At 47.0% G+C, this 18,408-nt stretch overlaps 1 protein-coding gene across 3 annotated transcripts in view; it reads left to right on the top strand.

The window, feature by feature from the left end:
• The window catches only part of SLC36A4 (solute carrier family 36 member 4), a 588,683-nt gene that overhangs the window by 549,619 nt on the left and 20,656 nt on the right, over nt 1–18,408 (top strand). Inside the window, exon 11 of one of the 3 annotated variants that reach the window (XM_063951426.1) lies at nt 371–445. The exons of the other annotated variants lie outside the window; for them this stretch is intronic. Coding sequence (XP_063807496.1) covers nt 371–445 — 75 coding nt within the window. The remainder of the gene's footprint in view (nt 1–370; nt 446–18,408) is intronic. 3 annotated transcript variants of the gene reach the window in all.

Genomic DNA, 18,408 nt, shown 5'->3' with positions numbered 1-18,408 from the left:
ATTTTGTTACTAATGGGATTATTTTATGAACAAATGTGTATATTTGCATACCTCCCAACATGACACTCTCCAGGAGGGACACAATGCTCTGCTCCTGGACTTCTCTATTTATGATTGCCAGCACCTGTGTTGAACAGGTTAATTGATAAGAAAGGTGTTTCGGCACAGGTGATGGCAATCATAAATTAAGAGGGAAGTCTAGAAGCAGAGCATTCTCTTCTCATTCAGAGAGTCCCTCCTGGAGAGGGTTATGTTGGGAGGTATGTATTTGTCCGTATGCAGCTGCGCACATTTTACAGTGCTCCTGGCCCCTAATATATGTTTACTAGCCGTCATCATCGTCGTCATCATCATCTGTGCTCACTTGCAGCTACCCTACAGTGTGTGGGACCATTGAAGCACCACGAAATACTGAAGCTTGCCTACATGACAACACCCCGCTACAGTTAAGTTTTATCACTTCAGTCGTTAATGTAGATGCAATTGATACATGACTTTACATATACTTTGCTTGTGGTAGCTACAGCCGTTATGTCGGGCTGAAGATGGCTGTGTTGTTGCTGCTAGAGGAAGCCAGACAGGACAATGTAGTTAGAGGAGAGAGCAGTGCCCAGTGTGTTGGACACGGCAGAGGTAGCTCGGAAGCCCCTTAGTTCAGCAGTATTGCAGGAGATCCATATTTAATCATTGTCTCTCTGGCGTAGTGAAAGCACATAGGGGCTGATGAAGCACATGCTACATTTGGGCATGTTATATGGTTTTATCCGAATAATACCAAATATTACCAATTTGCGCAAACTGCTCTCCTTCATAGATCCTTTGCTTCAGGTGCACTTACCTTGGGACTATACAGGACTTCTCTTTGCCTCGTTTGACACCTGGTAGCCCCAGATGCCTGACAGAGAATGCGTACCACTTTTGACAACCTTAGTAGCTATAAAGGCAATCTGTATCAAGTGGATCTTCTCTTCCTTCCAACCTGAGACATGGTACAGTCTGAGCTTTTGGATTTGCTCTAATTTGATAGATGTGCTTCTCTCAAGAATATTGAAAGGGGGGGAATCTGCTTTTATGTGCTAACTAGCAGTTCTTCCACACCCACCAGTAAATAGGAAGCGGTCTTGATTTTAGTTTAGTCTACTGACTGGTTTCTGTTGAGACAACTATTGCCCTGTCCCATACTTGCCGACTTTTCATTTATCCGCTCCGGGAGAAGTCCAGAGAGGAGATGCAGATGACCACTCCGGGTTGGAGCTGGGTTTCATACACCACTAGTCCCTGGCCCTGTCACAGCAAAATGTGAGTTGCATCATATTGCCCTCCCTCTCTGTGCCCCCCCACCATTCCGCAATTTCCTGTTATCCCCCCAACCTGCCCACTTCACTAGGACCTTCCGGGAAAGTAGGTATGTGCTTTCACCTAGTTGTGTTTACTGTTTGCCTTACTTTTTCTGCTGTTGGTCTATAGCTGCCTACCTCCAAACCCCCCCCCCCCCCCCCCCCCCCAACACACACACACGCGCACACACACACACACACACACACACACACACACACACACACACACACACACACACTAATGCTTAAGTTATTCTACATGACCTGACCTCTGTAGTGGAGCTCTGTTTCACTAATACTTACATTACTAGTAATATGGAGCCAGACTCCTTTCCCCCCCCCCTTTTTTTACTTTCTTTGTTGTTGTAACTAAAAGTTAACTGTGCTATGTCGTTGTTTTAGTGGTTATTCATTGTATTAGATTATTTTTATTGGTGCCATAATACTCATGCTGTTTATAAAAAAAGAGGAGTGAGGAGTAAATTTTACTGTAGTGGAAATGAGACTTTGGCTATGGGGGTAATTCCAAGTTGATCGCAACAGGAATTTTGTTAGCAGTTGGGCAAAACCATGTGCACTGCAGGGGAGGCAGATATAACATGTGCAGAAAGAGTTAGATTTCGGTGGGTTATTTTGTTTCTGTGCAGGGTAAATACTGGCTGCTTTATTTTTACACTGCAAATTAGATTGCAGATTGAACACACCACACCCAAATCTAACTCTCTCTGCACATGTTATATCTGCCTCCCCTGCAGTGCACATGGTTTTGCCCAACTGCTAACAAAATTCCTGCTGCGATCAACTTGGAATTACCCCCTATGTTGAAAGCATTTAATTGGATATGTTAATTTGGGTACAAGGAGGAAATCATGAGGTAAGGTTTTGATAAAGGAGATGAGATTGTAGTCTGGGAATGGGAAGACTGAGTTGGAGACACTAGAGATGAACCAGATGTCAGAGAAGAAGATGTTAAGTGCGTGTCCAGCTCAGTGGGTGGGAGAGGAAGACCAATGGAGGAAGTAAGTGAAAGAAGTTTTGTGGCGGGAGAGACAATGGTGTTGGCGTAGTAAATGTCAGAATCTAAAGAGTCGAAAATAAGTGAGTTATCTACAAAGCTGCTTAGCAACTTGGAGACTGGACCCGAAGAGTGAAATCAAGGGGTTTGCGTGGAGCGCACAGTATGTGTATCCTGTTCAAGGGGGCTGCTGGTATCTGGAGAGTTGTCCAGACTCTAGGGCTAGTGTTATCGTACAGGTTTTGGATACCTGCGCTCACCCTCTGTTTGGTGTTTGTATGTGAGAAATGATGTATCTCTATGATCTGTAAATACCTTTATAAGTCACAATGCTTAGTATAACAGATGGTACAATAATTCATATATAATTGATGATATTGTGATTACACATAAATGCCCTTATTTGCAAATAGTAACATGCATATTGTGTGAACATCCGATGTATCGGGAAATTAAACACAAGATGAAATAAAATATGGTATTGCCGATAGATGAATATCAAAAAAAAAAAAAAATCTTGTGAGAAAAGGAGTGTCTTTGTTCCAGATATATAGGAGTCAGTCTTTATCTGAAGGGATTTCCTTTCCCCTCAGTGTGAGTCTAAACAGTGTGCCCAGAGGCGGTTCTTTTGTCAATAATTGATCGTAGGTGGAGGTCGTGTTCTGGGAGGCCGGCGTCCCGGCCTGCCAGGTGCAACTTACCCTCACGATGTGATGTTTAGTTCTCTTTGTTCACTCTATGGTGAGTGATGATGTGGTCACTTGCGCTGTTTGCGCTGTATCCGTCCCCGGTGGTGCTCCTCAGCAGACAGGGCTGGAAGCCTTCCTGGCTCTGCTGCTAGGCTGCCGGGTCCCGCCGGAAGCCGCACTGAACAACCGGAAGTTGCGTTGCCGCAACGCTCCGCTTCTTCCTATGTCCTGTGCGGTCTCAACGGCCGCTCCACTCGCCGGCCGGCGAAGAGTCTTGTGGATGTAGTTTGCGGTGATGTGCTGGCAAGCTTGAGGTGTCTGCATGGATCTGTTTCCAACGCGTTTCGGCCGCAACTGGCCTTCTTCAAGGATTCAGAGTGCTGTCCCATGGGGTTCTTTTACCAATAAAAGAACCCCATGGGACAGCACTCTGAATCCTTGAAGAAGGCCAGTTGCGGCCGAAACGCGTTGGTATTAGATCCATGCAGACACCTCAAGCTTGCCAGCACATCACCGCAAACTACATCCACAAGACTCCTCGCCGACCGGCGAGTGGAGCGGCCGTTGAGACCGCACAGGACATAGGAAGAAGCGGAGCGTTGCGGCAACGCAACTTACGGTTGTTCAGTGCGGCTTCCGGCGGGACCCGGCAGCCTAGCAGCAGAGCCAGGAAGGCTTCCAGCCCTGTCTGCTGAGGAGCACCACCGGGGGCGGAAACAGCGCAAGTGGCCACATCATCACTCACCATAGAGTGAACAAAGAGAACTAAACATCACATCGTGAGGGTAAGTTGCACCTGGCAGGCCGGGACGCCGGCCTCCCAGAACACGACCTCCACCTACGATCAATTATTGACAAAAGAACCGCCTCTGGGCACACTGTTTAGACTCACACTGAGGGGAAAGGAAATCCCTTCAGATAAAGACTGACTTATATATCTGGAACAAAGATACTCCTTTTCTCACAAGATTTTTTTTTTTTTTTTATATTCATCAAGCGGCAATACCATATTTTATTTCATCTTGTGTTTAATTTCCCGATACATCGGATGTTCACACAATATGGATGTTACTATTTGCAAATAAGGGCATTTATGTGTAATCACAATATCATCAATTATATATGAATTATTGTACCATCTGTTATACTAAGCATTGTGACTTATAAAGGTATTTACAGATCATAGAGATACATAATTTCTCACATACAAACACCAAATAGAGGGTGAGCGCAGGTATCCAGAACCTGTACGATAACACTGGACCCGAAGAGTGATAAGTGACAGCAACATGAAGATGGAGAGGAGAGAAGGCAACAATTTGTGGACTTCGAAGGAGAGGGTTCCACTTGTTAAGTGCAGTGTACAGAGACTAGTCATCCTACTCCTACACCTTTTCTGTCTCAAGGCATTGTAGTGTGCTATTGGTGGACCACATCCCCATTTTCCTCTATCCCCACATACCCACATTCCCTCTGTAATCATCACTCCGTCCTGTTGTTGTATCTGATCTATCTCAATGGATGGATCATAGACCTGTGGCCCCAAGTGAGTATTGTTAACGGTTAATTGTTGTTGTTACTTGTTAGTGCTGTTTATCCGGAAAACTGCATACAATATTAATTCTGTGTTTCTGATACACGGTCGAGTCACATGACGACCAGCTAAAAGCCAGAGTAACCGCCGTGTGCAGCACGGACAGCAGCTAGACGTTTGCTGAACTGTCATTTTACACAGACGTCTGGTAGCCCGCAAGTTTATTTTGATGATGAGCTGCTCCACTGTAGCGCGTCGGGCGGCCCTCACACACCATCGTAGCCACGTGCATCTGTCACATCAAGGGCACGTGGTGCTCCGCAGTTTCCACGTCGGTTATTTACTATGGTGGCATTTGTCCAGTCACGATACACCTTCACCACAGCAGCACGCGAACAGTTCACACACTGCGCTGTGTCAGAGATACCGCCACCCGTGGCCCGAAAGCCGATAATCATCCCTTATTACAACTTTGATAAATCGCCCCTTTTACCCATGACAGCAACGAGTGATATGTGTGCAGACGGCCTATCGCACACCTTATATACCCACCAAGCCGGTGCACATCCCATTATGTACTTCATGGACTCCGCACTGCCGACGCCAAATGTAGGAGGTGGTCATAATAATGTGACTCCACTGTGTATTTGCCACTACTTGCAAAGTTTTTGTCACAATGCACCAGATCCCAGCTTCTAACTGTGGGTCCGGCAGTGTTGGTTTTCCCCAGGCAGGCACGGCTCTTTCATGGGTGGGTGCTGGTATTTTACTCTCCGGCACCCACCTACAGATGGAGCCTCGCTCATCTAGCCTTTTCTGGTGTGCCATGGTGCACCAAGGCTTATTAGCATAAGCCTTTCATCTATTGTTCTCAGCTGCAATACAATACAGAGAGAACAATACAGCAGGGGATTCAGTCATTACAGCAGGGGACAAACAATTTGGCAGTTGCTCAATCATACCTGGAGATAATTATATATCAGGTGCTGGAAGGGGGAGGGGTCACAGACAAACAACAGACAGAGAGGAGGGGGGTGCAAATCCCCACCCCTAAATTCAGCAGGGGATTAAGGGGGTCATTCCGAGTTGATCGCTAGCTGCCGTTGTTCGCAGCGCAGCGATGAGGCTAAAAATCTGCATTTCTGTGCATGCGTATGCACCGCAATGCGCAGGCGCGTCGTACGGGTACAATGAGCATCGTGGGTTTGTAACTTTGTACACAGTCTAACGAAGATTCCAGTCGCATGGCCGAACGCAGGAAGATTGACATAAAGTGGGCGTTTCTGGGTGGCAACTGACCATTTTCAGGGAGTGCTTAGAAAAACGCAGGCGTGTCGATAAAAATGCAGGCGTGGCTGGGCGAACGCTGGGCGGGTGTGTGACGTCAAAAGCCGTCCCTCCGTTGTTAGAATCAACGCACAGGAAGAGTAACTACAGGGCTGTTCTTGTTTTGCACCAAAAGATTTTGCAGGCGCTCTCCTGCACAGGCGTTCGCACTTCTGCAAAGTGAAAATACACTCCCCGGTGGGCGGCGACAATGCGTTTGCACGGCTGCTAAAAACTGCTATCGAGCGATCAACTCGGAATGACCCCTAAGTCTGACAGCACTGGCTCAATTAATCCTATTAAGGGGATAGATGAGCAGGGCTCCATCTGTACGTAGTCTGCTTCTCTGCCATGTGCAGCCATCTCTCTCCATTATTGGTAGTTGCGGTCATGTGACCACTGATGTCATGCTGGCGCCAAATTCTTTACTTTCTTATACCATAATAAGAGTATTTTGAAGAAGAAGAAAAAAGATTATATTTTTACATCTCATTGATTGAGTGTTTGCTAGCCCATATGTTGGGCACAGGATCATTGAGCCCTCAACTGATTCCCACTCGGCAACCTTACAATATAAGCTCCTACTAGTGAGTTGCCTGCCCCGTTATCTGCCCTACCCAGCCTGTGCTGTTATTTTACTGCTTGATACTGTGAAATGTTTGTATGTTTGCCTTGTAAAGGTTTCCTGCACTTTGGAACACCGTTTAAATAGTAATAATAACAACTGTATCCAATTTGTGTCCTGAAATCACCTTTATTGTCTGTCTGGGTTGCAGCATAATGTGCATGCTGATGTGATGATATTTGAACAAAGCTGTACGTCTCTTATTCCCCAAGTTGTAAATGTAAAAAAATTGTCAATAGCGTTGGTATTTGCTTTTTCCTTTTAGCACTTGTGGCTTTTACTGAATATTGCTGATCTGTATGTGTAGACATGAATAGAGCGTATAATTATCATAATATGATGTTTGGAAGTATTGACTTCTAGAGTATGTTATTATTAATGCCTGCTAATAAATGCTGCGACTATTACACCAGGGACCAGGACCGGGAAATGGCCGACAAGCTGTAATGATGACAGCATCCAATGTCTATTCCTTATGGGAAATATCCTAATTGCTATATTAAGAGAAGATTGATTACAGTCTTTGTGTCAAAACGAAAAACAAAACCCATTTCTAGAAACAAGCGGCCACTGTGCGTAAAACACGCTAGGACCCAACAACGCTCAACTTTGATACAACCGTAAACCATTCTACTCTACATTGTGTAAATGATATAATGCTTTATTGATTGCCATACACTACAAAATGTTCTCTAAATGATAGATATTTCTTAGGCAAACACAACTAGAAATTGGAGACTTTAATAAAAGGAGAGATCTAAGGGAATGTTTTCTTTGCACTTCATTAATAGAGTCCGTGGGGGAGATTCAAATGTGTGAAAAGGTGCAGGACTGGTCATGTTGAGTATAATAAAAATGACAATTGTATCTTTTTAGTGCAATATGGAGCGAGCTTCCTGCTGTGACGTAGATGCTCCGTCACAGGTAGCAAGTCCCATGCTTGGGTACTGCTTTCCAAAGTTTGAGTTCATTTGCTAATAGTGTGCTAAATGCTTAGTATTAGTATAGCACATTAAGGCGTGATAATGCCGTTTTATATGCAGGAATGAAAAGCTATACCTTATACACACTTCAAATACACTTAACCATGAAGCCGCTGCGGCCGCTAAACTTAATACACACCCTACGTACATTGTACACTGTTTGCGTACAGAGTCCCGTACAGTGTACGGACTTTGCGTACACATGCCGCGCTGACGGTACAAAGTACACGCAGCGCGTACACACCCAGAGATACATTTTAAACCTTTTACAGCAATGCAATGCGATAGTAATACACTTTAAACCTTAGCAGGGAAAGGAAGACACGACACCAGTTTGTAGTTAAACCACTGGGTTCCGACACCACAGCGTATTATTGCTGAAAGGGCGTTACAATATAAACAATACAATACAACAGAATAATGGCTACAGTCAATGTTACATACTTGTTTGGATTTCGCCGCGCTACCCAGCCTGGTCCTCCGTCATCTAGATAGATAACTTTGTGAGTCTTGTGTCTGACCAGGCCTGCAGCAGGCTCTCTTTATACAATTCTTCCAAAACCTAACACAATGGATACTGTAATCTCTTTGTCCATTGGACACAGGGATGGTCATTTAGAGTACAGCTTCTGCTGCACTCCTCTCTCCTGGCCTTTTAAACATCTTTAAGAGATCCACCTGGGCCATCCCAACCCACCTCCGGAGGCTCCCCAGTCCACCTGCAGCCTCCTATACCCAGCAGTGTCCGCCGGGGAGCTGTTTTTACGGCTCCCGCAGGTTGCGGCCTAGGACTAGCCAGAAGCCGGGGACTCGCGTACTCCCGGCGCCCGCGTTTTGAGCTCCACGGCGGAGCCGCGGCGCCGGAAAGAGTCGCGGACCCCCCCCGGAGCCTCTGGATCCTCCCAGATTACCCCCCTGACCTCTAGGGAGGCTACCCTGTGGGGCTATGAGCTGTGGGGACCCCTGAAAGTGGAGGAAGAGTGTGAGACTCACACAAACTGAGAGAGCTGCGGCGGCCATCTTGGATATTACAAGGGAAGCTGCTGCAAGCTGCAGAAAACACTGAGATTCCTGGACCCTGCGACAGTATTCCTTCCCGTCACTCTGGCATTTCGCGACCAAGACATCACGTACAGATGGGGCTTTCCAGTGAAGCTTGTCATCTCGCATGAAAACAAGTCTTACACAGTGACTTCATTGGAGACGGGAGTCAAATTATTGGCGGAGTGGGATATCTCTGTTACACTACCCCCTGGATCCAAGAAACAGCCCACCATCCGCTCAGAATTGGTCACCGCATGACGTTGATATATCCAGCTTAGGTTCTCAAGTTGAACTGTTTCTGATACCGTTACTACAGAATTGACTGCGCCATTGTTCATGATAAGGTCACGTGAGTTGTCCTATGTGATGTCGTGATAATGGTGTACCAGCCTCTCATTTTATATCTGAGTTTATGTATATCTGTCTTTTTTTTTTCTTTTTTTTATATAATTTTCCATGTGCTCTCATGTGTACTGCTGGTAAGCATATTTACTTCTGCTTGCTCTTGGTTTTTTTTCTCTGTTCAGTTTCATGGGTGGTGGCGCTAGGCCACATGTTCCCCCCTGGTAATATACTACTGCACTTTTTTACCTCCCTTGCAGTGGTTATGCCGACCCGATATACTGGGTCGTTTTGGTTTTTTCCTTCCCCCCCACCTCCCTGTGCCCCCCCTCCCCCCACCCACCCCCAGTTTTATGATGTAGGTACTCGCTGCTCGAGACAATTCTATTTGGGTAGGCGTCAAGACCCTTCACCTCTCACAACGTACATTAGCTTGCTCCGATGGTTCGGGTATTATCCATGAATGTTAAGGGGCTGAATTCCCCCAATAAGCGTAGACTGGCTCTGGGTTATTTTACTAAGAATAAAGCTGATATTGTTGCCCTGCAGGAGACACACTTTTCATCTATTGCACCCCCTATTTTCAAAGATCGCAAATTCCCTCTAGGTTATTTCGCCAATGGCCCTTTTAAGAGGAACGGTGTGGCCATATTATTTAGAGACTCCATCTCCTTCACTCTACACTCTCAGATAGCGGATAAAAACGGCCGGTATCTTATACTGAGCGGCCTTTTAAACGAAAAACCGGTAACTCTGGTCTCTGCATATGCCCCGAACTCACACCAAGTTGCCTTTATCCGAAAGTTATGTGTAACTATTCATAAGATTCGCAAGGGCTCCCTTTTGCTCATGGGGGATTTTAATTTAGTCCTTGACCCTAAGCTGGACAGGTCTCCCAGGACCTCTCCCGCCACTTCAGTCCCCCCCAACGCCCCTTCCTTAGCCTTTCGTAACCTCTTGGCTGAATTTGATCTCTATGACATTTGGCGAGGGCAAAACCCCACAGGACGGGAGTACACTTATTATTCCCCTGTCCACAATTCTTACTCCCGTATCGATTTTATATTTTCGGACAAATGGACCCTCCAGTTCGCCAGATCTTTAGATATTCTCCCTATAACTTGGTCAGACCACGCCCCGCTGATTCTTAAATGGAGTCTAGCCAGCCAACACTGCCCCCCCCCCCCCCCCCGTCCTTGGAGACTCTCTCCCCATTTGCTGTCCAACCCAGTTTAAAAAAAAATCATAGCTGACAGTATATCATCCTATTTGGAGTTTAATTCTCCTTCAGACACGTCCACCCTGAACTTCTGGTGCGCACTTAAAGCTGTCATCCGGGGAGCGGTGATTCAGGCGGGAGCACAGCTCAAGAAACTTAATTTACAACGCCAGACCGATTTGGAACTCAAACTAAAGGACTTAGAGGACAAAAACCAATCTAGACCTACGAAATCTTTACAGAAGCAGTTAGTAGATATTAGGTCCCAACTTCAGACAATGCTAATGGCGCGCACCCAGGCTTCACTAAATAGGATACGTCATAAGTTTTATCTAGCGGGGAACAGGCCGGGGAAAATGCTTGCCCGGAAGCTTAGGGCTCAGCAGGCTAGGAATAGAATCAAGCTCATTATATCCCCCACAGGCACCAAAATTTCTAACCCGGGGGAGATAGCGAATCAGTTTGCTAACTTCTACTCCCATCTCTATAACCTCTCGGCAGATCCTGACACCCCACAACCTACCCCTTCCTCTATCAACTCCTTCTTAGCGGATTTAACCCTCCCAAATATTTCAGACGATCAATTAGCATTGCTGAATGCCCCATGGTCCTTATCAGAAACCCTCCAAGTGATCAAGTCCCTCCCTCAGGGTAAGGCACCGGGCCCGGATGGCTTTATTAATGACTTTTATGTTTCGTTCCAGGACCTTCTAGCTCCCTCTTTAGTGGCGGTCTACACCGATATTACCTCGCAGGGCACCCTCCCTCAGGAGATGCTCGAGGCGCGTAATGTCACGATCCCTAAACCGGGCAAAGATGTGACCTCTTGCCAAAACTATCGTCCCATTGCGTTACTGAATGGGGATATTAAAATATACGCTAAATTAATAGCCTCTCGGCTGAACGCCCTCCTCCCCTCCCTGATATATCCGGACCAAGTTGGTTTTATCCCGGGAAGACAGGCGTCCGATAATACACGCCGGGTCTTTAATCTTGTTGATTCCCTAACCCCCGAGCAAGGTCTCCTTCTGCTATCTTTGGATGCAGAGAAGGCCTTTGATCGTTTAAACTGGTCTTATATGCGAGAAGTCCTAGCCAAATTCGGCCTGCGCGATCGCATCCTCTCCTCGATATTAGCCCTGTATAGCTCCCCGACGGCCCGGGTATTTAGTAATGGTTTTTTTATCTCACCCTTTTCCAATCTATAATGGCACCCGCCAGGGCTGCCCCCTCTCCCCTCTCATATTCGTGCTAGCCATTGAACCACTGGCAGCTAGGCTACGAGCGGACCCACAGTTCCCTGGACTGCGATTAGGCACCACGTCACATAAACTATGTCTGTTCGCAGACGATGTTCTCCTATTCGTAACAGACCCAGCCACAACTCTCCCTCATCTGCATACTGTTTTAGATAGCTACTCTGCAGCATCGTATTATAAACTAAATGCCTCTAAGACGGATGCTCTGCCCATCAATCTCTCTAACTCCTTGCCCCTATTACGCACTAAGTATCCGTATAACTGGAAAACATCCTCGATACTATACCTTGGTATTCTTATTCCCCCATCTACCTCCTCTGTATTTGATGTCAATCTCCCTCCTCTGCTGTCCTCCCTCCAGATGTTCACCAAATCATGGCTCAACTATGAAGTTTCTTGGTTGGGCCGTCTGGCCGCCTTTAAAATGTCGCTGCTCCCTAAGTTAATGTTCTTGTTCCGAACTATCCCTTTTATCTTCCCTAAAAAGTACCTAGATAAGGCCACTACAATCCTCACTAACTATATATGGTCTTCGCGCCCGCCTAAACTTGCTCGCGCAAGGATGTCGCTACCAAGGAGAGCCGGTGGCCTAGATATGCCCAATTTATCACTGTACCAAGAGGCCTCCCTTCTTGCCCAGATTAAAGAATTTTACAAAGATGTATGTCCGGAGTGGACGTGTCTGGAGGAGGCAGCCTGCCCCCGTTTTCCCTTGAAGGATCTTTTTTGGATTCCTGGGCCCCTTCGCCCACAGTGCTTAAATATCCTCCCCTCTACCCGTGCCACACTCCAGATTTGGGACAAACTGACTGCGGCCATATCCCCTTCCTTTCATAATCTCTCTCTGATTTCACTACGAACGGTAGCCGCTCTAGTCCCTAATCTTGGCCTGGCGGGCTGGAGGTCTAGAGGGATGGAGGTCCTGGGAGACTTGTTTAATGGGTCCGTATTCGCCTCTTTTTCTGATATCCAGAGACGCTTCTCTCTACCAGACACTGAGAGGCTTCGATATTATCAAATACAGCACTGGTGGACTAGCCTCCACCTCTCCCCCTCCCTACCATCACATGATATCCTGCAAGTCACAGGCCGATTTTCTAACGCTACTTCCAGAGGGGAGATTTCCTTCTGGTATAAAACATTACTCTCACTACTCCCTGTTTCTAAATCTAGAGCCCAAGTCAGGTGGGAGGCGGATGTGGGATGTGTTCTCCAAGATTCTCAGTGGCAACACATTTTTATGTCATCCTTCACTATGTCTAAATGCCTGAATCACTCCGAAATGCACGTTAAGCTACTCCACAGACTGTACCTCACACCGGAAAGGCTACATACGATCTGGTCGGCATGTTCGAAGTTTTGTTGGCGCCTATGCGGAGAGGTTGGCCACCTCTTCCATATTTTTTGGTCTTGCCCCCATATCCAAGGGTACTGGACAGAGGTATTTGGCCTTATCAACAAAGTCCTGAACCTCGACCTCTCCCCCTCCCCGCTTATAGCTCTATTGAATATATACCCGCGAAGCATGGGGGTACATCTACATTATGTCCTAGGCCACATCTGCCTCGCCGCACGTGCGGCTTTAGCCCAAAACTGGAAACAACCCACACCACCTCCAGTGTTGAAGGTGATACACAAAATACAGCTGCACTTCTTGATGGAGACTGAACACATCCCATACTCCTTCACTGCCAAATCTCCATTTGTGCACTGGATGCCTTGGCATCTATTTACCACGGAGGGTGAGGGTGCTGCATTGATACTACCTCCCCGAACCCCTGTACAATCACCCCCCAGCACATCGGCTGATGTGGCCCCCTCCCCCCCCCCCCCTAAAACAGCAAGGACCCCCTATTTGTATTTGTGTTATATTTACTTCAAGCCCATTGCCGCCCTGCCACCTCCATTACTTATTTTTTGTTTGCCTTACAATGTATTGGTGTGATCGACTTTGAATTGTCTGCATATGTCTGTTAAAGCGCTTTCTTATATGCGTATGTACCTACTTCCCCCTCCCTTCCTTTTTCCTTTTTGTACCCCTGTTTGCAATGCAAAAAATTTCAATAAAAACTATTGATGGAAAAAAAAAAAACCTGCAGTCGAGGTGTAGTCAATTGACTGGCGATCGCGATGCCAGCGGTCAGCATACCACCGTTGGGCACCTAAACTGCCCTTTTCACGATTGTGCCCATTAGTTTAGTCGGGTTTAGCTGCTTAATGCAGCTAAACGTGACACTAATGGACATGATAAATGGCATCAATTTTATAACGCCCCTGCGATCTGCTGTCGGGAGATTGGGCGGCGATAGAAGTGTAATTCCTCTCTTTAGATGTGAAATTATTATGTTTTATTCTGTTTAGTATGTATTTGACTAATTAATGCACCTTATTTTATTTGGACTCGCTCAGACTATAATGCACATAATTATTTTTATTATTTCTTGGGTTCAGTAGAGCGCAGTTCACATATGTGTCTTCTTGAAGTTTGGCTTGTACTAGAGCTGATAAACAGATGGAAATATAATAGTTTGAGATGGTGTATTATTATTATTATTATTATTATTATTATTATTTTTTTTTTTGGTATTGAATGTTTATTATTTTTACTGGGAAACGGCATTCTCTCAAAATGTAAGTTCCAAACTGATAATAGGCTGTCAAAGTCTGGTGTATTGGGTTTGAGGATTACGGCAATAGTATATTTTCTAATCGAAGTCTCATATTCCCAGACAGATTAGTAATGTTAAAGTGAGGGTTTATTTCCACTAGGAGGCAGCAGTAACTTTTATACCAAAGATTTACAATTCCTCATATTATAAGTTGGGGTATATAATAAAAAAACCTTTTTAAGTACTAATTGAAAGAAATAAGAGAACAAAGAAGTTTTTCTTCCCTTTGACAAAACACACACAATATAAATGAGAAGGATAACACAAAAAACATGATAAAGATAACGTACATGTTACAGTGTGTGGATATTCTCTAGGGCAGGGCTTGCTGGATAACGTGTGTGTAGGTGTTTGCATGCGGAGATAATGCAGAACAGAGGACATAGGGGGTCATTCCGAGTTGTTCGCTCGCAAGTGAATTTTAGCAGATTTGCTCATGCTAAGCCGCCGCCTACTGGGAGTGAATCTTAGCATCTTAAAATTGCGAACGATGTATTCGCAATATTGCGATTACACACCTCGTAGCAGTTTCTGAGTAGCTCCAGACTTACTCGGCATCTGCGATCAGTTCACTGCTTGTCGTTCCTGGTTTGACGTCACAAACACACCCAGCGTTCGCCCAGACACTCCCCCGTTTCTCCAGCCACTCCTGCGTTTTTTCCGGAAACGGTAGCGTTTTTTCCCACACGCCCATAAAACGGCCTGTTTCCGCCCAGTAACACCCATTTCCTGTCAATCACATTACGATCGCCAGAACGATGAAAATGCCGTGAGTAAAATTCCAAAGTGCATAGCAAATTTACTTGGCTCAGTCGCAGTGCGGACATTGCGCATGCGCATTAAGCGGAAAATCGCTGCGATGCGAAGATTTTTACCGAGCGAACAACTCGGAATGACCCCCATAATTAAGCTGAGGAACCTCACTGAGTATAATCACTACCCGATTATTTTCTGTACATCAGACATCGTTTCCGTTTGAAGTCTTGGCAGTAGTCTGTACGCCAGCAGAACACTGTCTGCACTGTGTCGTGCCCAGTAGCGGATCTTGCCACGGGCCAGCAGGACTTTTGCCCGGGGCGCCGCCTTCCGGAGGGCGCCGGCGCCATACGGAGGGCGCCGCACCATGGCAAGATCCACTGTCGCTGTCCGCTGTGAAGGGAAACTAGACGCTATGCGTCTAGTTTCCCTTCGTGGGCTGCCCGCTGTGAAGGGAAACTAGACGCTACGCGTCTAGTTTCCCTTCCTGGAGAGGACCTTCACTGTAATGATGTGCGGTGCGCGTTGACGTCATCGCGCACCGCACAGCAAAGGTCCTCTCCACAAAGGGAACTAGACGCTTAGCGTCTAGTTTACCTTCGTGGAGAGGACCTTTGCTGTGCGGTGCGTGATGACGTCATCGCGCACCGCACATCCTACAACAGTACAGGGGGCGTAACTGACCACGCCCCCTGTATGAAGCCACGCCCCCTAATGCCGCCCGAGGCGCCAGAAGCCCCGGAACCCGCCCTGGTCGTGCACATATGTCTGCAGTCTGCTGTAATGTTATCCCAGCCAAGTGCAGAGGATGTAATTCAGAAGTGTAATGTAAACCCATTTATCAAACCATGACTTCTTTACTCTCTGCAAGATAAACCCAGACTACGTCACTGCACAAAGAAATGCATTTCTTTTCTCTAGTCAAAGAGGACCTGTCCTAAGAGATATCTTATGGTTTTTGTATTACACCTTTCTCTAACGTCCTAGTGGATGCTGGGGACTCCGTCAGGACCATGGGGATCAGCGGCTCCGCAGGAGACAGGGCACAAAAATAAAGCTTTAGGATCAGGTGGTGTGCACTGGCTCCTCCCCCTATGACCCTCCTCCAAGCCTCAGTTAGGTTTTTGTGCCCGTCCGAGCAGGGTGCAATCTAGGTGGCTCTCCTAAAGAGCTGCTTAGAAAAAGTTTTTAGGTTTTTTATTTTCAGTGAGTCCTGCTGGCAACAGGCTTACTGCAACGAGGGACTTAGGGGAGAAGAAGTGAACTCACCTGCGTGCAAGATGGATTGGCTTCTTAGGCTACTGGACACCATTAGCTCCAGAGGGATCGAACACAGGCCCAGCCATGGAGTTAGGTCCCGGAGCCGCGCCGCCGGCCCCCTTACAGATGCCGAAAAGCGAAGAGGTCCAGAAACCGGCGGCAGAAGACTTTTCAGTCTTCATGAGGTAGCGCACAGCACTGCAGCTGTGCGCCATTGTTGTCACACACTTCACACCAGCGGTCACGGAGGGTGCAGGGCGCTGCAGGGGGCGCCCTGGGCAGCAATGAGAATACCTTGTTCTGGCTAAAAAATACATCACATATAGCCCTTGGGGCTATATGGATGTATTTAACCCCTGCCAGGTCTCACAAACTCTGGAGAAGAGCCCGCCGAAATAGGGGGCGGGGCCTATCTCCTCAGCACACAGCGCCATTTTCCTGCTCAGCTCCGCTGCGAGGAAGGCTCCCAGGACTCTCCCCTGCACTGCACTACAGAAACAGGGTAAAAAAGAGAGGGGGGGGCACTTTTTTTGGCATTTTTGATATATATTAAGCTGCTATAAGGGAGACAACACTTCTATAGGGTTGTTCCTATATATTTATAGCGCTTGGGTGTGTGCTGGCAAACTCTCCCTCTGTCTCCCCAAAGGGCTTGTGGGGTCCTGTCTTCGATAAGAGCATTCCCTGTGTGTCTGCTGTGTGTCGGTACGTGTGTGTCGACATGTATGAGGACGATGTTGGTGTGGAGGCGGAGCAATTGCCGGTAATGGTGATGTCACCCCCTAGGGAGTCGACACCGGAATGGATGGCTTTATTTATGGAATTACGTGATAATGTCAGCACATTACAAAAATCAGTTGACGACATGAGACGGCCTGAAAACCAGTTAGTACCTGTCCAGGCGTCTCAGACACCGTCAGGGGCTGTAAAACGCCCTTTACCTCAGTCGGTCGACACAGACCCAGACACGGACACCGAATCTAGTGTCGACGGTGAAGAAACAAACGTATTTTCCAGTAGGGCCACACGTTATATGATCACGGCAATGAAGGAGGCTTTACATATCTCTGATACTGCATGTACCACAAAAAGGGGTATTATGTGGGGTCTGAAAAAACTACCTGTAGTTTTTCCTGAATCAGACGAATTGAATGAAGTGTGTGATGAAGCGTGGGTTAACCCCGATAGAAAACTGCTAATTTCAAAGAAGTTATTGGCATTATATCCTTTCCCGCCAGAGGTTAGGGCGCGCTGGGAAACACCCCCTAGGGTGGATAAGGCGCTCACACGCTTATCAAAACAAGTGGCGTTACCGTCTCCTGAAACGGCCGCCCTCAAGGATCCAGCTGATAGGAGGCTGGAAACTACCCTGAAAAGTATATACACTCATACTGGTGTTATACTGCGACCAGCCATCGCCTCTGCATGGATGTGCAGTGCTGGGGTGGTTTGGTCGGATTCCCTGACTGAAAATATTGATACCCTGGATAGGGACAGTATTTTACTGACTATAGAGCATTTAAAGGATGCATTTCTATATATGCGAGATGCACAGAGGGATATTTGCACTCTGGCATCGAGAGTAAGTGCGATGTCCATATCTGCCAGAAGAAGTTTATGGACGCGACAATGGTCAGGTGATGCGGATTCCAAACGGCATATGGAAGTATTGCCGTATAAGGGGGAGGAATTATTTGGGGTCGGTCTATCGGATTTGGTGGCCACGGCAACAGCCGGGAAATCCACCTTTTTACCTCAGGTCCCCTCCCAACAGAAAAAGACACCGTCTTTTCAGCCGCAGTCCTTTCGTTCCTATAGGAACAAGCGGGCGAAAGGACAGTCATATTTGCCCCGAGGCAAAGGAAAGGGTAAGAGAGTGCACCAAGCAGCTTCTTCCCAGGAGCAGAAGCCCCCCCCGGCTTCTGCAAAGCCCTCAGCATGACGTTGGGGCTTTACAAGCGGACTCAGGGGCGGTGGGGGGTCGACTCAAGAATTTCAGCGCACAGTGGGCTCACTCACAGGTGGACCCCTGGATCCTGCAGATAATATCTCAGGGTTACAGGTTGGAATTCGAGAAGTCTCCCCCTCGCCGGTTCCTAAAGTCTGCTCTGCCAACGTCTCCCTCAGACAGGGCGACGGTATTGGAAGCCATTCACAAGCTGTATTCTCAGCAGGTGATAGTCAAGGTACCCCTCCTACAACAGGGAAAGGGGTATTATTCCACACTATTTGTGGTACCGAAGCCGGACGGCTCGGTAAGACCTATTCTAAATCTGAAATCTTTGAACCTGTACATACAAAAATTCAAGTTCAAGATGGAGTCACTCAGAGCAGTGATAGCGAATCTGGA

Source organism: Pseudophryne corroboree, chromosome 2 (genome assembly GCF_028390025.1).
Source record: "Pseudophryne corroboree isolate aPseCor3 chromosome 2, aPseCor3.hap2, whole genome shotgun sequence".
Lineage (NCBI taxonomy): Eukaryota > Metazoa > Chordata > Amphibia > Anura > Myobatrachidae > Pseudophryne > Pseudophryne corroboree.
This window is presented reverse-complemented; position numbering and strand designations above follow the sequence as displayed.